Genomic DNA, 25,387 nt, shown 5'->3' on the forward strand with positions numbered 1-25,387 from the left:
AAATTCATTTCCAGGATGTAGAAAATGAGCTGTGGAACTTTCCTGATAGTCCAGTGGTTAAAACTCTGTTCTTTCACTGCAGGGGCCATGGGTTCAATTACAAGTTGAGGAACTAAGATCCTGCATGCCACTTGGCACAGCTAGGGGGAAAAAAAGAGAAAAAAAGGAAGTGAGTTTCCATAAGTCTGTGGAGAAACAAAACTGTTTCATAATCACACTCTGGATCAAAGGTCCAAAGGGGCCGTTGAGGCTGATCTTGCCAGGACCTCAGGGTTTGCTTCAAGAAGGGTGTGGATGAAACTTTCACACACCATAAAGCTGTCCAAGAGAAGGACATTTCTTTTCAGAAAAACTCCCTTTTCCTGCTTATTACACAATTCATTACAGAATTTTTTGAAAATGTAAAAATGCACAGAAAAGGGAAGAAGCTCGGGTAATCACACTGGGTAGAGATCATCATTTGTAACTATCAAACAAAACTGTGATTTTGTTGTAACTGCAATTTTGTATCCATTTTCCCATGTGATTAAATATACAATGGGGGGAGGGGGGTTTCAGTATACAAACCTGTTGCTATTTATTTAACTCAGCTTATTATCAATAACCTCAGATATGCAGATGACACCACCCTTATGGCAGAAAGTGAAGAGGAACTAAAAGGCCTCTTGATGAATGTGAAAGAGGAGAGTGAAAAAGTTGGCTTAAAGCTCAACATTCAGAAAACTAAGATCATGGCATCCGGTCCCATCACTTCATGGGAAATAGATGCGGAAACAGTGGAAACATTATCAGACTTTATTTTTTTGCACTCCAAAATCACTGCAGATGGTGACTGCAGCCATAAAATTAAAAGACGCTTACTCCTTGGAAGAAAAGTTATGACCAACCTAGATAATATATTGAAAAGCAGAGACATTACTTTGCCAACAAAGGTCCGTCTAGTCAAGGCTTTGGTTTTTCCAGTGGTCATGTATGGATGCAAGAGTTGGACTGTGAAGAAAGCGCCAAAGAATTGATGCTTTTGAACTGTGGTGTTGGAGAAGTCTCTTGAGAGTCCCTTGGACTGCAAGGAGATCCAACCAGTCCATTCTAAAGGAGATCAGCCCTGGGTATTCTTTGGAAGGAATGATGCTAAAGCTGAAACTCCAGTACTTTGGCCACGTTATGCGAAGAGTTGACTCATTGGAAAAGACTCTGATGCTGGGACGGATTGGGGGCAGGAGGAAAAGGAGACGACAGAGGATGAGAAGGCTGGATGGCATCACCAACTCGATGGACCTGAGTTTGAGTGAACTCCGGGAGATGGTGATGGACAGGGAGGCCTGGCGTGCTGCGATTCATGGGGTCCCAAAGAGTCGGACACGACTGAGCGACTGATCTGATCTAATCTGATTGTTGAACATTTAGGATATTGCCTTTGTTGTTGTTTTTATGTATTTTAGGTTTCAGGACTGTTGTAAGTGCTACAATTAATATCTTTGTTAAACAAGTCTTTACGTATATCCTAGATTATGTCCTTGGATTTCCTGAAAGTAGAATTGCTAGACCGAAGGATATTTGATACATATTAGCCAATTTGTCTTCTAAAACTGATTTCACTCATTTGTACTCCCACAGGCAATTTTATAGGACTTCACAATGGCACCCCACTCCAGTACTCTTGCCTGGAAAATCCTCTGGACGGAGGAGCCTGGTAGGCTGCAGTCCATGGGGTCGCTAAGAGTCGGGCACTACTGAGCGACTTCACTTTCACTTTCACTCGGTTTGCCCGTGCCATTAACTGTCAAAAGCCTATCTAGAACCAGGAGGCCAGCCTTTAAGCTTGCTTCACGTTTTCCCGCCCACTCCGCACACCCGGCGCGAGCCCCGCCCCTTCGTACATGGTGGCCCGCCCCTTCCGACTCACTTACAGATTCTGTCCAATCAAAAGCATCTTTCCCCAGTCTGGCTACGTGGTTGGTAAGCTGAAGTTTCCGTCGCGCTCAGGGGCGGGCGGAGCGGACTGACGGACATGACGACGGACCAGTGTGAGCGGCGAGCGAGGCGTGCGTGGCGTGCGTGGCGCGCTGGCCTGGAAGCGCTGGACCTGAGAGGTGTGCGGGCGGGTTGAGCAGTGAGAGGTTTTGGCAGCCATGGCTCCCAACGTGCCTGCGGCCGAACCGGTCCCAGAGTCTCCTAAAGGCATCCGGGCCGTGCTCCTAGGGCCGCCCGGAGCCGGCAAGGGTACCCAGGTGAGCTGCTGAGCCGGGCTTTTCGGTGGAGCCCGTGAAACTTCAAGGTCAGGGTGGCCGAAGGTCCGGTTCGCCCCAGACTCAGGCCGCGCGGGCTGAGGCCTGGACGTGGGGGTTCCCTGGCTGGGGTTTGGGGTTCTGGTAGGTGTTTTGGGGAGGGTCCAAGTTGGAGGTCGAGGGAGTCTGAGTTAGAGTTCTTGAGTGCCCCAGGCCTGAGGTGCTGTGTTAGGGGATCAAAGGACTGAGTAGATTCCTTCAGGGTTTAGAAGCTGAGAAGATTTGAAGGGTAAGGGTGAGCCCTGGACTGAGGCATGTAGATCGGAACCCGAGTTGAAAACAAGGAGCCTAGATTGAGTGCGATTTGACAGTGGATTATGTTCGAGGGTTACGTTCCCGGCACTTACGGTAGGGGTACGTTTCTGGTATTGACTAATGTCTGAAGGCGGAGGAGCATCTCCCGGACGTGCGGGAAAGCGCGAGCTGTACTACTCTGATAAGGAGAGCTGCTCAGAGAAGTGAGGTATGACCTGTCTGAGCCAAATTAGGTGAATGGGAGAGGGTACCTCAATGTACAGGTAAGAAAACAGGCCTGGAGAGGTCAGATGACTTTCCCAAGTTAGTAAAATTGACCTCAAGGAGCCTTGAACCTCTAGGAGCCTTGAACCTCAAGGCTCTGTGTGATTGGAGAGAGGTCACCTTCTGCTGATTGTGAGGCCTCTCGGCACCTGGGACATAATGGGCCCATAGATCAGGGATGAGATTTATGATCTCAGGATTTGGAAGCCCAAAAGTGAAGTCACTCAGTTGTGTCCGACTCTTTGCGACCAGTGGACTGTAGCCCACCAAGCCTCTCTCTCCATGGGATTCTCCAGGCAAGAATACTGGAGTGGGTTGCCATTTCCTTTTCCAGGGGATCTTCTCGACCCAGGGATCGAACCCAGGTCTCCCACATTGCAGGCAGACGCTTTAACCTCAGCTCCACCAGGGAAGCCTTTAAATACAAGAATACAGTCTCTCAGAAAACCTCCTATAGAGACACAGAACTTCAGATCCAAGTACTAACATCAAAGATTTCAAGGGAGGAAAGGAAGCCAGGTTGAAAGTAGAAGGGGGAGGGGTGGGAGAGGGGTGTGAAAGGGGTGGCCTTACAGATGTCTCCTGCCACCTACAGATACCCAGGCGTTATGGGACTTTTCCCTGGGCCTCCAGAGAAGGGAGGACTGGAACTCGGCACTGCCAGAAACCAGACCAGACCAGAACCAGAATTCGAGTTCTCTGCCAAGAGGAGCTGATCAGTCTCCAATCCTCAGCTCAGGCTGAGGGCCTTTCGACCAGATTCCTGCGTCCAGGACCGGGGGACTAGAAGAACAGGGAAGGATAGGAAGGGTTAAGGAGAGGGAAGGGGAGAGACGTCAATGAAGTCTCTTGTTCCTTACCGGTCGGGGCACTCTGGCCAGTTGTCTGCATCAGGAGGAGACCAGGGACAAAATGGTCCCAGTTGCGGCTGCTGGGTCTGGTCCATTGGCAGGCAAGTTGGCCCCTGAGTACCCCGAGTGGTCAGGATTTCAGTCTCAGCGAAGAAGAATCCCACCAGAGTCGCCATTTGTTGCAGGAAGGCAGACCCCTTCCAGGGCCCGAAACTGGGCTTTTGTCTAACACTTGGAAATGAATTGTCCGAGGAGACACATGTGCCGACAAAGCAAGAGATTTTATTGGGAAAGGCACCCGGGTGGAGAGCAGTAGAGTAAGGAAACCCAGGAGAACTGCTCTGAGATTGGGTTATTATCCTCCTGGAATTGCCCCCGCCCCTCCCAGACCTCAGGATTTTGCTGGTTGTTAGGGTCTAAAGAGAGAATTCCTGAAAATCTGAGCTCCTAAGTAAATGGGAGTCTGGATGCTGCTCTGTGCCCCCTCTTCTATTCCTAGTCCTTGCAAAGATTACAAAGTCTGGGCAGACAATTTGTCTTACTTTTTCTTGGAACTCTTGTGACACCCAGCACATTACTTGGCACTTGATGAGATTACTAGATACGGATGATGCAGAGAAGGGGAGTCTGGAAGGATTCAGTTCATTCACTTTGCTTTTCGGCTCTGGCTACTAGGTCAAGAGACCTCAGCCTGAGCTGAGGATTGGAGACTGATCAGCTCCTCTTGGCAGAGAACTCGAATTCTGGTTCTGGTCTGGTCTGATTTCTGGTAGTGCCGAGTTCCAGTCCTCCATTCTCTGGAGGCCCAGGGAAAAGTCCCACAACGCCTGGGTATCTGTAGGTGGCAGGAGACATCTGTAAGGCCACCCCTTCCCGCCCCCCCCCCACCTCCTCCCCCTTCTTCTTTCAACCTGGCTTCCTTTCCTCCCTTGAAATCTTTGATGTTAGTACTTGGATCTGAAGTTCTGTGTCTCTATAGGAGGTTTTCTGAGAGACTGTATTCTTGTATTTAAGGGCTTCCCTGGTGGTGCAGAGGTTAAAGCGTCTGCCTGCAATGTGGGAGACCTGGGTTCGATCCCTGGGTCAGGAAGAACCCCTGGAGAAGGAAATGGCAACCCACTCCAGTATTCTTGCCTGGAGAATCCCATGGATGGAGGAGCTTGGTGGGCTACAGTCCACGGGTCGCAAAGAGTTGGACACGACTGAGCGACTTCACTTTCACTTTCACTAGGTCAAGAAGGGCTTCTGAAATGGTTCATTGGTAGAGAATCTGCCTGCTAGTGATCCCTGGGTGGGGATATTCCCGTGGAGAAGGAAATGGCAACCCACTCCATTATTGCCTGAAAAACCCCATGGACAGAGGACCTGGTGGGCTGCAGTCCATGGAATTGCAGAGTTGAACATGACTGAGCACGCATGCACTCAGTCAAGAAAGACCACTTTCCCTTTTCTCTCTGTAGCCAGAGCCGATTTGCCCTTGAGGCTCACAGTTACCTAATCCACTTGTCCTTTCATACTGAAGGTTCCTCTTTCCTGTTGCTGCCACCCTCAGTTATTAGGTAACCTGTGGCTAGGTGTGTTTAATCCCAAACTCTATGGACTTCTGCTGTGAGTGACCAAGGTAAACAAGGTAACTCAAGTGCATTGACTTTTTTTTTTTTCTTAGTTCATATTGAAGTTAATAATTTCAGTGGTTGTGAAATGGACAGCCAATCTCAGTGCTGAGGCAAGGGCTTGACAGTTTAACAAACTTGTAACTTCTAGGCCTCACTGCTGTCAGCTGAAAAATGGGGATAATGCTTATGCGGTCAGCATTTCTTGAGCACCAGACATTGGAGACAGAGCAGTAAATGACGGAGAAGGTCCTTGTCCCTCTAGACCAAAAGTTAACAAGGATACTGGAAAATTATGTGTGTGTAAAGCACACCTAGATGACAACCTGGTGCATAGTAGGTGTTCACTAATTGTTGACTCATCTTAATTGGTAATACATTCCCTCAACCCCCAACTCAGTTGTATCTCAGTATAAAGGGTGATATACTCAGGAAGTTTTGAGGGAAATTCTACTTATGAGCTGACTTATAAGGGTGTATATATGATGAGAGTTGGTCAGAGAAGGCCTTACGGAAGTCAGGGAGATGTGATTTTAGCTGGGACTTGAAAGGGTAAAATTTACACAAGTTGCTTAACCTCTGTACACCTTTCTTAAGGTATTGGGAACCACAGGGATACTGGCAGTTGTAGTTTTAAGGATTAAAACTATTCATAAATCAGAGGTTGCTGAGTGGCAGCCTGCAGCAGCTTGTAGCCTGCAGACACACCTCAGCTTTTAGTTATGAAGAGTTTGAATACACAAAAGACGACAGGATGGTGTAATGAGCCTCCAGGTACACATCCAGGCCCAGCTACCATCAGCTGGTGGCCATTCTTTCCCCATCTGGTCTCCCTTCACAAATGATTTTAAAGAAGCTCCCAGATATTATAACATTTCATTTGTAAATATCTCAGTGTGTATCTCTAAAAGATTCTTTTTGTAGAAAAACATAATATTCCATAAAAAATAAATAGTAGGAGTAAATGTTTATGCTTCTATTCATTTGCATTTCAAGTCTCATTTTTTTATTAGTATTTTTTTTTAAGTGTTTCTATATTTATTTGACTGCACTGGATCTTAGTGGCCACCCTTAGCATCTTCGATCTTTAGTTGCAGCACGTGGGATCTCATTCCCTGACTGAGGGTTGAACACCGTGCCCCCTGCATAGGGAGCTTGGAGTCTTAGCTGCTGGACCACCAGGGAAGTCCTTCAGGTCTGTTTCAATTTACAGGTTGTCTGGTACCTTGGGTTAGTGCCTAGTACCTACTCAGTAATTTTTTTCTTCCCACTGGTGCTTCCTTTTACACTTGTATAAACTCAGTGTCTTAGGTATTTAATGTTGACATGACTGAAATAATTGTCTCCTTTTAAAAGTTAGTTTTAACTAAAATAGTTAAACATTTTTAAACTGCTTGCTTTTGCAAGTATGCTGCTGCTGCTGCTGCTGTCGCTTCAGTCGTGTCCAACTCTGTGCGACCCCATCGACGCCAGCCCACCAGGCTCCCCCGTCCCTGGGATCCTCCAGGCTAGAACACTGAAGTGGGTTGCCATTCTCCAATGCGTGAAAGTGAAAAGTGAAAGTGAAGTCACTCAGTTGTGTCCGACTCTTTGAGACCCCATGGACTGCAGCCCACCAGGCTCTTTTGTCCATGGGATTTCCCAGGCAAGAGTACTGGAGTGGGTTGCCATTGCTTTCTCCATAATAATGTCTAAAATATCTGGACCACGTGGGTTTGTTATTTTGTTTAAATAACCTTATTTCCTTGTCTCCCTTTTGGGGTTGGATGTTCCTAGGGTGCAGCCAAAACCACAGTGTGTTTCCTGTTTTCCTCTGCCAACCCCTCCATAGTTTCTTCCATGTGTCCAGCTGACACCAGTTCTTCATGGCCAGCATGTGTAGGCTGTCAGCTGGCGTCTTGCAGATCAGGCTTTGTCAGTTATGTCTGTGCGCTAACACAGTGCAGAAGCAAGCTCAGTGAGACCCATGTTCCTATTCCCCCTTTTACAGCTAGAGACACTAAAGCCCAAAGAGCTTGCTCTCTAGGTTACAGGGCAGGTAATTGGCTGCTCTTGCATCTGAATGACTCTGGAGCTCCTGCTCTTTCTGCTGCCCTGGGTTAGATTTGTCTCCTACGCTGTACATGTTTTCTTAGGTAAGTTCCTTGCTAGAGCTGCAGGGTAGCCCTCAAGAGGGTGTGAGTGAGTGAGTGAGTGAAGTCGCTCAGTCGTGTCTGACTCTTTGCGACCCCGTGGACCGTAACCTACCAGACTCCTCCGTCCATGGGATTTTCCAGGCAAGAATACTAGAGTGGGTTGCCATTTCCTTCTCCAGGGGATCTTCCCGACCCAGGGATTGAACCTGGGTCTCCCGCCTTGCAGGCAAACGCTTTAACCTCTGAGCCACCAGGTCACCCTTCTCTGGGTTCTGTGACAGACTCCCCGTATTCCTCCCCCCCCCCCAGCCAGAGATTTAATCCTTTTAATCCAGATTTAATGTCGTCTGATTTAATCTTTCAGCCCTTGGAGGAAGGTCCTGTTGTTATCTTTGTGTCTTTACTGATAAACTGAGGCCCAGTCTGTATCTTGCCCTAGGACATAGGTAAAGTAGCAAGGATAGGATTTGAACTGGTGACTGATTTCTTGAACAGCATTACCATCCTGTTGCTTGCAGTCTAAGTGTAGGAGCAGAAACGAACGTACATGCAAACAGTACTTACTAGTGCAGAGTACCACAGCGGAAGTATTGATGAGTGACTGACAACTGCTCGGATAGTTCAGGGTTAGAACACGGGCTATGATTTGTTGAGGGCTTCCCTGATAGCTCGGTTGGTAAAGAATCTGCCTGCAGTGCAGGAGACCCCAGTTCAATTCCTGGGTTCGGGAAGATCTGCTGGAGAAGGGATAGGTGACCCACTCCAGTATTCTTGGGCTTCCTTTGTGGCTCAGCTGGTAAAGAATCTGCCTGTAATGCGAAAGACCTGGGTTCAATCCCTGGGTTGGGAAGATACCCTAGAGAAGATACCCACTCCAGTATTCTGTCCTGGAGAATTCCATGGACTGTGTAGTCCATGGGGTCGCAAAGAGTCGGACACGACTGAGCCACTTTCACTTATGATTTGTTGAGAATCTTCTGTTCCTCCTACCCTCCCAGTGAAGAATGTTCCATTCTTTCTCCTACCTACCCACTGATACACCCAACTTATAGATGAAGAAATAGTCTCAAAGAATCACTAACCTGAGGATAGTGATTACATGAGGTTACATGGTCAGTTAAAAGGCACAGCTGAAATTCAAACACAGGTTTCTGTGCTTTTAAATGACTTTAAGTATAATACACGTAGAGAAAGGTGCAGACATCTTAAGAGGGCGGTTTGATGAATTTTTACATGTGAACACATTTGTGTAGCTTGTACCCATATCAAGAAACAACATTGCCAGCACTGTGAAGGCTTCTTGTACTCTATTCCACACACACACACACACATACACACCTTCCCCAAGGACAGCCACTAAGGCTTTGGGGGGGATGGTTTTGTTAGGTAAGTTCTTTGCTAGAGCTGCAGGGTAAAGAAGGCTATTTAGGGTCATCGATAAGAGCTAGGGCTTGACAGTCTTGAGACCAGTTACCAGATCTGCTGTTACTAACTTTGCGATTTGGGGCAACTTAGCCTCTGAATTTCATTTGTAAAATGCAGATAAAAATAGTTACTACCTCCTGTATTTGTTATGTGGTTTAGTTGCTAAGTCATGTCTAACTCTTTGCAACCCCATGGACAGTAGCCCGCCAGGTTCCTCTGTCCATGGGATTTCCCAGGCAAGAATACTGGGGTGGATTGCCATTTCCTTCTCCAGTTATGTATTATACATACTGTAAACAATGCATGGAAAAATTGCTTGGCATCTTGCAAACACCGAGTTAGCTGATGATTCCTTCTCAGAGGAAGAAAGGATAGTCAGGGAGGTTTTTGGTGGGGAAGAGATTCTCAGAAGTTGACTCTAGAAGGGAGAGGTTAGAACTTGGACCAGTAAGAGGAAGGGAGAGGGTATTCCTGCATAGAGAGGAGCTTGAGCTGAGGTCCATGGAGAGGCTTATGTATTTGGAAATCAAACATAGAGCAGCTGTGAGCAGTGGTGCAGGGCATCCAGGTAGGGGGCTTATGGAGGCAAATTTGAGTAGCTTGGGAGGTAAAGGAAGTTGGTTAGGGAGGGCATGGAGCACGCTACTAAGCTATTAGAACTTCTCCCGTGTTGCCCTGGGGGAACGTTGAGGCTTCTGAACGTGTGTGTGTTGCGGGGTGGGTAGCGCGTCCAACAGTATTTTAGATGATTGCAGCTGTGTGGGCAGAAGCACTGGAGGTGAGAGTGGGAAAGACTGCACAGACGATGATTTTGAGGTGAGAAAACAAGTGTGTGTGCTCAGTCACTCAGGCCGACTCTGCAGCACCATGGAGTGAAGCCCACCAGACTCCTCGTCCATGCAGTTTTCCAGGCAGGAGTACTGGAGGGGTTGCCATTTCCTCCTCCATAGGATCTCCCCAACCCAGGGATCAAACCCATGTCTCTTACATCTCCTGTATTAGCAGATAGATTCTTTACCACTGAGCCACCTGGGAAGCCCCCAAGAAGACAAGCGATCTTGATTAAATCAAATCTTGACTATCAGTTTCCCTTTATTTCCCTAAATGTTGGGCACTGTGCTGAATTCTTTTATGGATATATAATCTTACCAAACCCCCATAACATGTCTGAAGGTCGCTCAATAATACACTTTAAAGATGGGCCTGGCTTTGTATTTTTAGCATGTGCCCTAGATGATTGTGATAACACACTGAAGTTGGAGAGCGCTAGTCCCACCACGCTACCTCCCATCCTAACAGTTTGAGCCTTTCTGACCCACACCTTCCCGAACCACAGGTTTCTCACACAGGTGGGGTCCTTGGGCTTGACAGTGGCCTGTGGCTAGTAAGACATGTGGCTCAGGGCCTCAGCCACAGCAGAATATGGCCCAGGGGTCAGCAGCGTAGCCAGTCCTGAGGCACGTTTAAAATCAGATGCCCAGGCTCCACCCTACTGAATTAGAACCTGTATTTTAGCAGCACCCTTAGGTGGTTTGGAGTAGAAAAAGCATTGCTTTAAAGTATAAGGACTTCCTGGTGGCTCAGATGGTAAAGCGTCTGCCTACAATGCGGGAGACCTGGGTTCAGTCCCTGGGTCGGGAAGATCTGGAGAAGGAAATGGCAACGCACTCCAGTATTCTTGCCTGGAAAATCCCGTGGATGGAGGAGCCTGGTAGTCTACAGTCCATGGGGTCACAAAGAGTCGGACACGACTGAGCGAATTCACTCACTCGAATTCACTCATAAGCGTTAAGTCAGGGGAATATAATACAGCCATTTCATCAGGCTTCTTCTATAGTTTGCAATGAAAGAATAGTGTGAAAAATAAAAACCATGAAGGAGGTCTTCTAGTTACTGAATGCCTACAGTGTGGGGCTTCCCAGGTGGCGCATTGGTAAAGAATCCACCTGGGGGTCGCATAGAGTCAGACACAACTGAGTGAGCACACACACACACACACACACATAGAGTCAGATACAACTGAGTGAGCGCACGTGCGCGTGCGCACACACAGTGTATCTGATGTTTTGGGTACTTTATTTCATTTTATCCTAACAACAGCCCTGTGAAGTAGACATTGTCCCCCATTTAACTGGTGAGGAAACAGATTCTAAGAAATTAAGTAACTAGCCAAAGGTCATACAGCTTTTGGGGGCCGCCAGGTTCATATGCATATCAGTCTGACTCCTCAGTTCACGCTCTTTGCAGCCCACCACAATGATTCCTGTGCAGCCAGCAAAAAATGAAGGAGTTAGCCTTCCTCCATGCCACCCTTTCCCTCTGAGAGTGTTGTTTCACAGAGCTGCAGAGTCCAGAGTCACCTGAAACAGCACAAAAGTGTCCTATGGTTTGGGGTGATAAAAATAGGATGGTTAGGTTCTGTGCTAACAGCGCTTCGCTGGTGTTTTGGTTAGTCTCTCCCTTGGAAAAGGCGTGACCTCCAAATTTTCCACCCAAGTTAATTTCAACAACCAAGAAGAAAGATCGCCAGAAGAGCACAGCCTTCTGGTTTTGTGGCCGCTGTGCCAGGCCAAAGGACCGGAGACTTTCCATTGCCAGAGGGGCCTGACCTTCATTGCTTTTCTAAAGTGCTGTTTTTAACATCTCTCCTGGATTCTGTTTTGCTCAGAAGTCAGTTCTTTGCTTGAGCTGAATCAGTCCGTGACTCACAAATGAGCACTTGTTGCACTGAACCCTGTCTATTTAGCTTTTATCATGTGCATATAAGAAAACTCCCAACAAACTGGTTTGAACAAGGTCCCCACCCTACTTATTTTCTGAAACAGTTGAACCAGAAAGGTAAGTGTTAGGCTTTTGAACTGATTCTATTCCTTTTGAATTCTATGTTCTTTTTTGCCTCTGCAAAACCAATGTGCGACTGTCCGGGGTCTCTTCCTCTTTTGGTATTCATCCAGTTATGTAGTCTACTGCACTGTGAGCTCATAGGGGAGAGTCTGTGTCTCCTATTCATCTGTTTCACTGGCTCCCAGCAAGGTTCTTAGAAGAGGCGTATGAGTGAACATGGAATTTAGGCAGGGGTCACAGTAACAGTTAATGCTTCCTGAGCACTTACAGTGATTCTTCATAATCTCATCAATCCAGTGATACGGGAGATGATAGTACCATCTCCATTTTACCTAGAGGAAATTTAAAATTTACAGAAGTGATACAGTTTTTCTCAAGTCACATACCCAGTCTTGGTGGACCTGGTGTCTGAAACCCAGGCAGTTTGACTCTTCGGCCCATGCTCCTAACCAAAAGGCTATCCTGCCTACTAACACTACCAGGAGCTCACTTTGCCAGATACTGTGCTGTTCTGAGTCGCTTCAGTCATGTCTGACCCCACGATCCTATGGAATGTAGTCTGCCAGGGTCCTCTGCCTGTGGGATTCTCCAGGCAAAAATTCTGGAGTGGGCTGCCATTTCCTCTTCCAGGGGATCTTCCCGACCCAGGGATCAAACTCACATCTCGTGTCTCTTGCGCTGGCAGGCGCGTTCTTTACCACAGCACCGCTTGGGAAGGCCCGCTGCTTGTCAGGTGGTCCTCATAGCTCATCTGATGCTCGCTGCTACCTTGCGAGATGGAGCCTTTGTGCTTTCATTTTAAACAGATTAGAAAACTGCGCCTCTTGAGAGGTTAAGTGATTTGGCCCAGGTAATGCAGCTACCTAGTGACAGGGAAGGGGAAGACCGAGTCTGCCCGGGGGCGACTTCTGCATCTGGCTCCAGCTGCCTCCCGCACTGGTGACCGCAGTACTTGACATCCACACATCCATTCCTTTGGCAAATATTCACTGAACACATTACATGCCAGGCATTGTGCCAAGTGCTTTATATACGTGGACTCTTTTAAACTTCAGAGCAACTGTCTGTTTCAATTCCCGTTCATAATGGGGAAGCTGAGGATGTGTGTCACTAGTGTGTCTAGTGAAAGCAGTGATAATAGCTGATATTTATGACAATTTCCTGTGCTAGGCGCACTGTTGCCAGTGCCTTCCATGTATTATCTCATGTAATTCTTACTGCAACCCTATAATCATAGGTTAGAATATAATGTAAGGTAGTTTTATCCCTGTTACAGGTAAGGAAATTGGCATTTGTGCACACAGCCAGTAAGTGACAGAGTCAGATTCACACCAGGCAGTCAAACTCCAAGGCCTGCACTGTTAACCGAATCCTGTGTTTTGTCCTGCCCTCCACAGGCACCCAAATTGGCTGAAAACTTCTGTGTCTGCCATTTGGCTACCGGAGACATGCTGAGGGCCATGGTGGCTTCCGGCTCAGATCTGGGAAAGAAGCTGAAGGCGACTATGGACGCTGGGAAGCTGGTGGGTTCGGTGGGACCAGTGAACGCTGATCTTCCTCAGTCCAGGCCTGCCCTGCCAGGGTGACCACCAGCCACATGTAGCTACTGAAATTCGTTTTAATTTAAAATTTAACTTTCTCAGTTTCACTTGCCACATTTCAGGTTTTTGCTATCCAGCACAGATATAGAACTTTTTAATGTTTATAAGTTTATTTATTTACTTTAGGGGGTGCTTGCTGCACAGGCTTTTCTCTAGTTGCGGCGAGTGGGAGCTACTCTCTAGTTGCGACCCTCAGGCTTCTCATTGCGGTGGCTTCCCTTGTTATTGAGCCTGAGCTCCACAGTACTTGGGGCACATGGGCTCAGTAGTTGTGGCTCCCGGGCTCTAGGGCACAGGCTCAGTAGTTGGGGCACGTGGGCTTAGTTGCCCCGTAGCATGTGGGATCCTCCCGGCTCAGGGATCGAACCTGTCTTCTACATGGTCAGGCAGATCACTGAGCCACCAGGGAAGACCCGAAACAGAACATTTTAATCACTGTAGAAAGTTCTGTCGGACAGCCCTGTGCTGTGGGGAGTTGCAACAAACGAAGATGATATGAACTTTTACATTAGCAAGTCTACTTGGTTCATTCTGAATTTATGGCACTGATTTTATTCACAGTATTCTTGAAGTTCCTTTGTGCTGGCGTATTTTGTAATATACCCCTAGTTTTTAGGGTCAGAAACAAACTGACATCCCTAGACCAGAATTCAAGTGTCCTTCAAGAGAGGACTCAAGAAGGCACAGGGTGCTTTTCCTTAGTTTTGTGACTCTCTTCTGTGTCTCTTAACAGAGGGGTTGCTTGGCAGTTAACAAAAGTATCCTTCTTATTTGGAGAATATAATAGCATTTTCTCTTGTTTTTAGTCCCGTTGATCTGATAGGAGAAGTACAATTTGTTATCCACTAGATTGTTTTTGGTTAGTGTGTGTGCTAAGTTGCTTCAGCAGTATCTGACTCTGTGTGACCATATGGACTGTAGCCTGCCAGACTCCTCTGTCCATGGAGTTCTCCAGGCAAGAATACTGGAGTCAATTGCCATCCCCTCCTCCAGGGAATCTTCCCAGCCCCAGGATCAAACCCCCATCTCTTACGTCTCCTGCCTTGGCAGGTGGATTCTTTACCACTAGCACCACCCGAGTGCCAGAGCTTAATCGTAACTGAGTTTTTCTGGGATTTGGTTTTGGGAAGAATCATTTTGTGCTTGGGCCTCTGGTCTTTACATATCTTAGTATGTTGGTTAGGGCAGGTGCTGGGCTGAGTTACCTCCTGTCAGGCTTTGAGATTCTGGAGCTGGCGTAGCTCTGCCAACGCGCCCACTGCCCCTTTACTTCTAGCTTGCCCTTCATGTGAGTGAGGCTGTCAGTCACTCCTGAGAGCTGGGTATTTTGGACTTTGCACCTTGATAGAAGATCCTGTACTGAGAACAAAATGGGATGTGGCAATGAGATTACTTATCTCCAGCCTTCACTTAGTTTTAGAGCTTATACTTTGTCCCCAAGTTCACAGCTGGTCCCGGGAGATAAGAGCATTACCTACCACAGTGGGCAGCCTTCACTTTAACACTGGCGGGGAGCTTTTCTTCCAGTGATAACCCAGGAGGAAAACTAGTTTTTGAAAGCCAAAGAGGATCCTCTCTAGGGTTTTCAGAGAGGCTCAGAGGGTGTTGGGCTGGCTCCTTGGTTCTGACCCAGTCTTGTCAGGTCAGTAAACTCTGTTGCTTCCTGTCCAAGGTGACCTGGGTCCCTTTACTGTTAGCCTAATCAAAATTGTGAAACAGGTTAAGTTGGCCTTTTGACCTTTTGGTCAACCCTCATTCTCTCCTGGAGCCTTCCTCAGGTAGTCTCTCAGCCGTGTACCCTCACTTTCTTGTGTCTAGAGGACAGCTAATTGCTGAGAAGCTGTTATGTGATGGTTAGGACTCTGACTAATAGCCAGAGAGGCCTTCGGGACCTAAGACTTGGAGATCTCCAGGTGGGGTGACAGGCCCTGGAATCCTCTTTCCTCTCCCAGATTACGGGGACACAGGAGAGTCTCAAGGGAAGAGAATGTGTGTGTGGCAACCACAGAAATAATCATGAAACTGAATCTTCCAAAGGGAGCTACTCCATAGTTGCTCTGATTTTTGCTTCTTTGGGATCAAGAACCTGTTTAGTAATCAGGCTATACAGACACAGACTTGTAACCCTGGAGCTGGGCCATTGCCACCTCGTTAATGGATATAACCCCAACAGCTGTTTTGTTCTTAACTTCCAGGTGAGTGATGAAATGGTCGTGGAGCTCATTGAAAAGAATTTGGAGACCCCTCCATGCAAAAATGGTTTTCTTCTAGATGGCTTCCCTCGGACCGTGAGGCAGGCAGAAATGGTGAGTGACTTGGTTTTGTATCACCAAGGCAGGAAAGCAAATCCTGGCCCTTTATCTCTTTATTCCTTTGAGGGAAGTGGGTCTTACCCAGCTCTAGTAGCTTAGGTGGGCCACATACTCTTTCTACAGCTTGATGACCTCATGAAGAAGAGGAAAGAGAAGCTTGATTCTGTGATTGAATTCAGCATCCCAGACTCTCTGCTCATCCGGAGAATCACAGGAAGGTATTTGTCCCCTGAAGGTCCCTTCTCTTCATGCTTCCTCAGAGCTTTGGCAGACCACGGGAACTGCTCTGGCCTAATCCCAGCCACGAAGCTTAGTGCCGTTTCCACATGGATTGATCTTATTTGGTGACATGGGATGGGGATGTGGAAAGAAGAGCAAGGGATCCGAAGTCCAGCAGCAGCTCAGTCCTGTCACCTTTTAACTCTGACCCTAGGCAAGTTTCTTAACCTCTCTAAGGCTGTATCCTTATGTTGCATGGGGATAATAGTACCTGCTTCAAGGAACCGTTGTGCATGATAGATAGCGTGTTGTACATAGTTCAGAACCTTGCTCACATGGGTGCTTAAGAAATACTAAATTCCTTACATGTGTGGAGAGTGCTTTTTAAGTTTTATTTCAGCTGGAGTTGCCATACCTTGCTGTAGGCTTTTTATTTGTTATAAAAATAGCAGGACCATCTTCACAGAGTTTAGAAATTGAAGAAAATTTTGTTTACGGTACAGCCAGCTTAGCAAAAAACACTGATTTATTTGTGTGTTTTGTTTTAAAGTGCTGATCTCTCTATGGGAGTTAACATTGAACACAGAAGCGCTTCTGCTTCTGAAGAGTGGCGCTTAGAGTGCCATTGCTCTAGGCTACAGTTTACTTAACCCTTCCACCGTCACTCTACACCTGGTTTGTGCTGCCTTCCAGAGATATGTGGAAAGCTTCCAACTACTAATAGACCCTCCCATTCTTATCTTTATTATAGACCATAGCTTATTTTGATCCCTTAGTCATTTTATTTATTTTTTAAAAAATTCATCTATTTGTCCATTACTGTACCAATCGAAGAAGGCAATGGCACCCCACTCCAGTACTCTTGCCTGGAAAATCCCATGGGCGGCGGAGCCTGATAGGCTGCAGTCCATGGGGTCGCTGAGAGTTGGACATGACTCAGTGACTTCACTTTCACTTTTCACTTTCATGCGCTGGAGAAGGAAATGGCAACCCACTCCAGTGTTCTTGCCTGGAGAATCCCAGGGATGGAGGAGCCTGGTGGGCTGCCATCTATGGGGTTGCACAGAGTCGGACACGACTGAAACAACTTAGCAGCAGTAGCAGCCGTACCTATAGTACACGTTATTTTTAAAGCTGTTTTTTTTTTAATGTGGACCATTTTTAAAGTCTTTTATTGAATTTGTTACAATATTGTTTCTGTTTTATGTTTTGATTTTTGGCCACAAGGTATGTGGAATTCTAGCTCCCCAGCCAGGAATGGAAACCATGCCCCTGCATTGGAAGGCAAAGTCTTAACCACTAGACCGCCAGGGAAGTCCCCCTTTAGTCACTTTAATGGAATCTCAGGAAAGTGGTCAGCTTTCCATCTTGAACCATACTCCTGTGACCATTATTTTTCATTGCTGCATGTTTCACAGTAGCTGAACCATCATTTACTTCATTATTCCCTAGTTGTTGTATATTTGTGTTTCTACTAGTTGTCTACTGTCAAACTGATGCTCTGACCATTGTAGTACATGTAAGTTATGTAATTAAGGGGGACATGATTTTTTTTTATTATAAATGTACTACTTTGATTTCCTAATGAGGTTGAGCATTTTCCCCCATGTGCCTGCAGTTCGTGTCTTTAAGGAGAGAGGCAGCAGAATAAGTGTTAGAGGTGTTCTGGAAGGCGGTGCTAGATACAGGGGAATGCACCTTGTATTAATTTCCTTTTCAAATGTCCAGGTTTCATATTTCCAGCTATTGCATAGGCTCCTTCAGTGCAAATTTTTTGTTTCTTTGCACTGGCACAGAGTAGGCAAAGTTGATACAGTCCAAGAAGCAGTAGGGTTGATAGGAAGGGACATCACCAGGGCTGGGGTCCCAGACATTGCAAAGTAAATGTTAACAGAACTAGATGACACAAGGGACCTTTGATCTGACTGGCCCAGCTTCCTAAGTGCCTGCTTTGTGCACAGCACAGCTCTGGGAGCAAGGGACCAAGAGAGGATATACCAGTGCCCATCTGTGACCTCAGAGTGTCCACAAACCCTACATGAAACCTGGGCTGTTTAGTGCAGTAGGGGTCCAGTAAGAGAGCCCGTGGGCAGAGAGGGAAGGTTGGCTAGGAGAGAGGCATAAAGTGAGACTTGACCTTCCTGGATAGAGAGGATTTTCTTGAGGCTTTCCCAGAAGGAAGTAGAGGCAAGAATGTCCAGAGCTGGAGAAATGGCCTGGGAGGCTGGATGGTAGAATGAGAGAGGTTGGGAAGGTGCAAGGTCTGCCAAGGAGCAGAGAGGGTAAACCTGCCTGAGTCAGGAGTCATGGGATGTTCTTAAGCCACTAGGTGCTGTGGCCAACACAGCACTCTAAGAATATTGGCTTGGTCCTGGAATACAGGCTCAATTGAGAGAAAGAAGAAACAGACAGGGACCCTACCAAGGAGCCTCGTGTGATCCACCTGTGGAGTGACGAGGCTAAAGTTGGCTGGTGGGGACCCGAGAGATTCTGAGAACAAACTACACAATTGTAGATGGCGACAGAGGGAAGGCTCAGTCTCTTGGTTTGGAAGTGAGTGCTTTCCTCACAGAGGAGGAAACAGAACAGGTCAGACTGTGTGAAAGTGCTTTTCCAAGTCCATTTGTATGTATGTCAGTGGCAGAACAGGCACCAAAAGCTGCTTTCTGCCTTATCGTCCACTGTGCTGATGGTTGCCAGAAAGAGAGTCAGGAACTAACCAGTTTAATACGGATCTTATCTGACACGATAAGATTGAATTGGCTCAGGCCTCACTTCTAATAATTTTATGGGTGATTATTTTATTCCTTGCCATAAGTGTGGCTGGTGGGTTTTGTTTTAACCTGTTCAGTGTTGGCTCTCTGGTTTCGTTGGTTTCTTACGTCTTGTGCCATTGCCATTCTGTGGATGAGAACACAGGTGTCTGAAGTATCACTGCCAAGGCAGCAGTGACTGTAGCATCCCAGCCTGGTCCCCCCACATCTTCACCTCCAGGCCAGGCTCCGTGGCCCTAAGAGCTGTTTTGGTACTTTGGTCCTTGAGACCAGTCCCATTTTAAGAACTTGGAGATTGGTTTCTTTTCCCTTCTAGGAAATGAGTCTTGCATTCTTCTTAAAATGATATTTGGGGGTGGAGAAGGAGCAGTATGTTTATACGTAACTGGAGGGCTGGGGGAATCTGAGAGTGAGCGAGAGCTGATGTAGAGACGTGGAGAGGAGAGAGTTGTGTTTGTTGCAGCCTGGCTGCTGTATGCCCTGTGCTATGCAGAAGGTGATGAAACATGGTCCAGGGACTTCCCTGGTGGTCCAGTGGTTAAGACTTCATGCTTGGGGGCATGGGTTCAGACCCTGGTTGAGGAACTAAGATCCCACATTCTGCGAGGTTCAGCCAGAAAAAAAGAAACATGGTCCCCATCTCATGCCCCAGCCCTTCCCAAAGAGAAAGCTGTAGTCGAGCCCCAGCTCCTGCTCTTCTCTCTGGGTCTTCCACTGGGCGTCATTTCCAGTGAATGCACCAGAGGAACCCCTCCAGCAACTCAAAGAAAGGCTCAGCCTTGGGCTGTGTGATTGCAGTCACTTGTCGCCCGACCACCTTATTCTATAAATGGACCACTTGGCCCTCCAAAAGTATGCTGTCATGAAAACACAGTGCCGCATTTTGCAAATGTATGTAGCTTCAGAAGTCTGACTCAAACTTTCCCAACTGATGTGCTGAAATACTGACCCCCTCTGCCACCAGAGCAAGCACGCTGAGTACTTTCTGTGCCTGCCAAGAGGTAGAAAATGTTGGGAAGCTCTGGTCTAACAGACTTCATGAGGAGAGCAGCCGTCGTTTTTTGTTTTTTTGTTGTTTTTTTTTTTCAGCCGTCGTTTAAATAAGCAGATCTTGGTTGGCATAGAATTGGGAGACCACAGGAACTCGAGAGGGCCCCAGCCGCGGAGCAGCATTTGGCCTGTGTCCTTCCCTTCTTAGGTTTCGGGGCTCCTGTGATGTGGCCACTGCCAGTCAGGGGCATGGGCTTATTGCTTAAGGGGACATGGCAGAGATGCAGCTGCCAGCTACATATCCTGTGCCAGATAAAAGCTTCTTCTTGAGCTCTTTGTTCTGTGACTTAGGTGTCAGTTTTCTTGACACCTTGAGTATTGCCCTCTGATGGCTGGGCTGTCTGTGTCTGGTCACAGAGGTGTGCGGCATTGTCTGGTGGCATCTGCGTCCATAGCACGTGTTTTTTCCTATTGCTCCTTTCTTGTTTTTTACCTAAAGTAGGTTAGAAAATAAGGGTAGTCTCTCTGTCCTCTGTCCCCCATGGCACGTTGTCCAAGTCTCTGTTAAAGGATTACCACATCTACTGTAGTTACTTATTTCCACATTTGTCTCCCTCTCTATGTTAAGCACTATTTTTGACCAGGGATCTTGACTCACTTCTCTGTAGCCCCTGGATTCAGCTCAAGACCTGAACTGGACTAGGCAGTTAGTCAGCACTTGTTGAATGAACAGGTGAATACATGGGTGGCTGTGTGAAACCTATGGTACACACAGCCCACAGGCTGTCATGCTAGCTTCCAGCCAGCCAGCCACTTATTTTAATGTTGGGTCAGAAGAGAAAAGATACTCACTCTGGTCTAAGCCCAGTTATTTTCCTAAGCAAGGGATGCCTGTAACTGGTTTCTCTGCTGGATTAAAGTTGTTGCATCCAGCTTCTCTGTCTGTGCCTGTGGTCTTGGAGACCCCTGGAGTTCCAGCAGCCTAATTGATGTTCATTTGCTGTCTTGCAGACTGATTCACCCCCCGAGTGGCCGCTCCTACCACGAGGAGTTCAACCCCCCAAAGGAATCCATGAAAGATGATGTATGTAAATTCAGGACGGGAAGTGTCCTTTTCTTTCCCTCTTCTTTCTTACTTCACTTTTTCTTCTTTTTTTCTTCCTTTTGTTCTTCCCATTTTCCCTCTATTCCTACCACCATCATTAAACTATGAGAAGTATCACTGTTACGTAAATCACATGGACTGTGGCTCATCTTTAAAGTGTCCCTCCAGGTGATTTATTGTTTGACCTTGAGGTAGCCACCAATGCCAGCTACTTGATGGTGCCCAGTTTGTACCTATTTTGTCCAGAGCAGCCCCTTCCTGGCATCATGGGAACCTCAATGGTGAACTAATCAGGAGGAGAAGGCTGCTTGGAAGCCCGAATTAAAGCCAGGGTTGGGAGGACAGGACTGAAGAGAGGTTTGTTGACCAGCCCCGCTTCAGAAGAATATCCTCTTTCTCTAATAACTCTACTGTGCCCTGCAGATTCCAGAAGAGCCTGGCCAGGTTAACACTGCCAAGTCCCTATGACAGTCTTCAGTTTTTTGCAGATGTAAAAGGGAGGGTCTCATACATAGTTGTGGTAACATTTGCCATAAATAGTTCATTTCATCTGTTTTATAACTTGCAGGCCACAACAGAACGAATTTCCTGGACTGAACCTTTGTCAAATGAGACAAGTCCATCAGGTCATACAGGTTTCAAAGCCATATGCCAACTTTGTCACATTTCAGAGTTGCAATGCTATCACTCAGCGTCCCCCGCCCCCCCGCACTTGCCCCTTTTAGAACGTTGATGGCCTGGTAAAAAAACTGAGGCAGTTAAGATCGTAATTGGTACTGCAGCTCTGATTTTGATGTATTCTCCTGGTCTCAGGGGACTCTCTTTCTTGTTTCTGACCCTTGAAGTGTTTGTCCTGGAAGCTAAAGAGCCTGAGCACCAGCTATGAGATAAAGACTTTGCCCATCACCTCCCTCAGCCCTGTTCTCACGGTTGCTGTTTCAGGCTCCCCGATTTCTCTGGACCAGGTGGTCTGCTCCTGGGACCAATTTGCTGGGAATAGTGAAGGTCTCCATAGTTTTCTATTGAAGGAGGTCTAGATTGTCTGTCTTTCCCTGTGATGGACTTTGGGATCAGACAGCATCTCAGATCTGCATCTGGCCTTGGATTAGGAGGCCTTGCCAAGTCCCAGCCTTTCATTGCCCTCTTGTTGTTCTCAGATCACTGGGGAACCCTTGATTCGCCGATCAGATGATAATGAGAAGGCCTTGAAAATCCGCCTGAAGGCCTACCACACTCAAACCACCCCACTGGTGGAGTACTACAGTAAACGAGGGATCCACTCTGCCATCGATGCATCCCAGACCCCTGACGTCGTGTTTGCAAGCATCCTAGCAGCATTCTCCAAAGCCACATGTAAAGACTTGGTTATGTTTATTTAATGTTGGGTCCGAAAAAGAATTTCTTTCTTCTTCCTTTCCCTGTTGAACGAGTGGGTGGGAATGGCAGAGTAGGCAGAGGGAAGCTTCCTCAGGCCAGCAAGAATATCATTTGATGTATTGATTAAAAAAGCACTTGCTTCATGTACCTTTGGTGTGTGTGCAAGTCTCATCTCATCTGTGTGTGTGTGTATGTGTGTGTGCACATGCACACACGTGTGTCAGTATGTGTACACTCTTGTACTTCTTAAGTTGTAGGCGAGACTGTTTACTTCTTTAGCCGTATTCTTTATTTTCGACTTCCCTGGTGGCTCAGATGGTAAAGCATCTGTCTACAATGCAGGAGACCTGGGTTCAATTCCTGGGTTGGGAAGATCCCCTAGAGAAGGAAATGGCAATCCACTCCAGGACTATTGCCTGGAAAATCCCATGGACAGAGGAGCCTGGTAGGCTACAGTCCATGGGGTTGCAAAGAGTCAGACACGACTGAGCAACTTCACTTCATTTCACTTTATTTTCGACCAAAATAAATTAACTCAGGTATCCACCAGGCAGAGAAGTTCCTGGGTATTTTTCCATCTCCAGCAGCTAATTAGAAGTCCTAGGTCACATGCAGTCAGGCAGGGCTACAGTTCCTGATGGCAGACTGTTGGCCAGAAATTCCACTTGTTTTCTCACCCATAATGAAAAGTCAATGAGTCTGTGTGAAAAGGGATCATTTATTTTTTTTCCCCTAAACAGGAATGAAAAGGTACTTACTTTATTTATAGATTGCAGAAATCACTGGGAGAGGGTATCACCATAGACAGAGCCTGGCCAAGTTGAATTATTTTTGTGATCTACACCATGGTTCTGTAAAGTAGGAATCATTCAGCACCTGTGTTGAATACTAAATTGATGCCAAAGAATTAAACCAGGTGAAAGGTCCTCTTGAATTCAGACTATCTTCTGAACATCCAGGCTGGGCATCTGAGAGCAGCCAGTCCACTTCCCCAAAGACAGCAAGATAGATTTGTCTTTTATTTTTAATGTTTGCTCTGTTTCCAAGTGTGAACAAAATGGTGATTTGAGGATCATTTGGGGATCATGTTGATTAGAATTCATTTAAGCCCAGTATCTACTGGATATGAAATCAGATATATCCCTTTTGAACTCAACCCTCTCCCTTCTATATCTAGTCCTTCACCCCTTATGTCATGATGGTGGTGGCCACAGTCTCCGCAAGAAAGGACCACCCCCAAAATAAGATCACCTATGGCTGTAACCAGCTTTTCTTCCTAACCTCAGCTCCCGCCTCTTCGGCATCTCCTGAGGTCCACACTGTGCCTTTTGGTCTCTGGTTTGATCTTTGGCAAACAGAGGAATTAATAGACTGCTATGAGGGACCACAAAAACAGCAGGCTCTGGAAAAACCATTAAAAAGTCAATGACAGGTCCAGTAAATAATGCCACCTGCCCAGGGTACTCTGCCGACTCAGTGCAGTGGCCGCGGAAGTGCCCAGCCCCCACCTGACCTGAGCGCTCCTGCTGTCTGGGACTGCCAGAGGGCTTGTCCTCTGTCTGCCTGGAAACTGGCTGCGGTACGTGGCCACCTGTGTCCTCTGTCTGCTTCAAGTGAGTGTCTGCTGGCTCTGCTCTGCCTTGTTTCCCTGGCTGGAGACTAACTCCACCCATTCTTAACGGAAACCCAGCCTGGCATGGGATGTTTCTGGGAAGCACATGATTTCTGAGAATGGACAAGGAAAGGGAGTGAAACCAAAACTGTCTGCTGTGTCTACAGGGATCTGGGTTTCTTCTCTGGGTGAAGTGGCCTCATGAATCTTAGCGTTGACTCCCCTTTGAATGGGGACAGTTGCAGGCACTTGGCCTCAAAGTTGAGGTCCTTGAATGATTGTTGATAGAGCGTGCATGATCCGTGCTCAAATATTTGTCATCCGTCCGTGTGCATTCACACGTGCACACACATACATGTGATATTTGGGCTGCCAATGGGAAAGGGAAGGTCGTCGGTGCAGATGTCCTTTTGGGGGTGGGTAGAATTCAATTTTTGCTTTGCTTAATTCCAGAGCCTTAACCTCAGCAGGCATGAGAGCTTTCACCTGGCAGAGAAATGTCGTGTTTAATGCATTTGGTTGCTGGGGTGTGCATGCCAACCTTCTCTGATGGTTACTTGGTTTTTTAAAACCCATTTTGTTTTCTCTTGTCTCCTCTTTATTTCAGCCTAGTAACAGAAGGCCAGGCGAGACTGCACCACTACTCATCACCCCACGGCATGATCCCTGCTCTTAGGTGCTGGGCAGAGGGAGGGGCAGTCAGGGTAAGGATGGGGAGGGAGGAGTGGTGAGGGCCCAAGAAGGGGAGAGGAGGTGTGTTGCCGTGAAGCAATTTCTTTTACATGAAATAGGACTCTTAAAAGTATAAGCAAAGGGAAAAATTAATTTTTTAAAACACTTGATTGGAGGGTATAAATAGAAACAGAGATGCAGTACTATTTCTAAGGAATCATGTTTTCATTTGTTTTGGACTGGTGGCAACTGGACAGGTCTCAGTGTCCTGAGACCTCAGCTTTTATCAGAACCTCATGCCAGCCCAGGAATGCAGGAAATCACACTGTTGTCCTGTCTGTCCCATAGCTTGAAACAGGGCAGGAGTTGATTACTAATCCTGGTCACCCATACCATGAAATCGGAACGTCATCTCCACACATGAAAGAGACATGGAGTGTGTTCCTGGGGGCAGCATCTCAACAAATCCGGCTTACTGGAGTCATGGGGCGGGCTGGTGTCCCTCCCTTCATACTCACCACTGATTTACCAGCTCACCTGCCCTCACGGGTGAGCCCTCGGCAGCCACCCAGCGTACATCACAGTCCTGCACTCTTGCCTTCCTCCATCCACATCGTGTGAAAGGACTCTTAATGAATGAGCAAGTGTCCTAAGCAACATTATCCAAAGACTGTCCTTTCCATCCTCAAATCCTATGACTGGGATCACTCTACAACACTGTGATGTATTATTTTCAATGAGGTGCCTTTCTTAACTGTCCAAATGCTGCCTTGTTTGGCCCCTAAATAAAGTGTGTTAAAAGTTTGTATCCCCTGTTGTGGCGTTTTTTAAGGAGATGCAGGCTAGTAAAGTGACGCTGAATTCTGGATCTAACTTGGAAGCCCTTTCTCTGGGTCCTTAGAAGTCATGAGAAAGCAGGAAGATCCAAGTGTGTGCTCATAAGAAGAGTCTGCTCCCTCTTGGCCTTCAGCTCATCTGTGGGGTTTTCTTGAGCCCAAGGACAAGGCATCTTGGGCCAGTGGAGACAGTGCTGTGCTTTGGGTTCAGGGA

General features: G+C 47.1%; 1 protein-coding gene across 2 annotated transcripts; it reads left to right on the forward strand.

Moving 5' to 3' along the window:
• The first annotated feature begins 2,077 nt into the window (after nt 1-2,077).
• AK2 (adenylate kinase 2) lies at nt 2,078-25,118 on the forward strand. 2 transcript variants are annotated; one of them, XM_068967314.1, is made up of 7 exons: nt 2,080-2,231; nt 13,073-13,198; nt 15,472-15,582; nt 15,712-15,806; nt 20,583-20,655; nt 21,834-22,029; nt 24,273-25,118. In XM_068967314.1, exons 1-7 carry the CDS (start codon nt 2,133-2,135, stop codon nt 24,275-24,277), a joined length of 705 nt encoding a protein of 234 aa, XP_068823415.1. In that variant the 5' UTR covers nt 2,080-2,132; the 3' UTR covers nt 24,278-25,118. The 2 variants fall into 2 exon arrangements, with proteins under 2 accessions (XP_068823414.1, XP_068823415.1); XM_068967313.1 differs by lacking the exon at nt 24,273-25,118 and having other exon boundaries at nt 2,078-2,231; nt 21,834-22,055.
• Nucleotides 25,119-25,387: the final 269 nt, after the last annotated feature.

The sequence above is a fragment of the Capricornis sumatraensis genome, chromosome 3 (genome assembly GCF_032405125.1).
Source record: "Capricornis sumatraensis isolate serow.1 chromosome 3, serow.2, whole genome shotgun sequence".
NCBI classification, from domain to species: domain Eukaryota; kingdom Metazoa; phylum Chordata; class Mammalia; order Artiodactyla; family Bovidae; genus Capricornis; species Capricornis sumatraensis.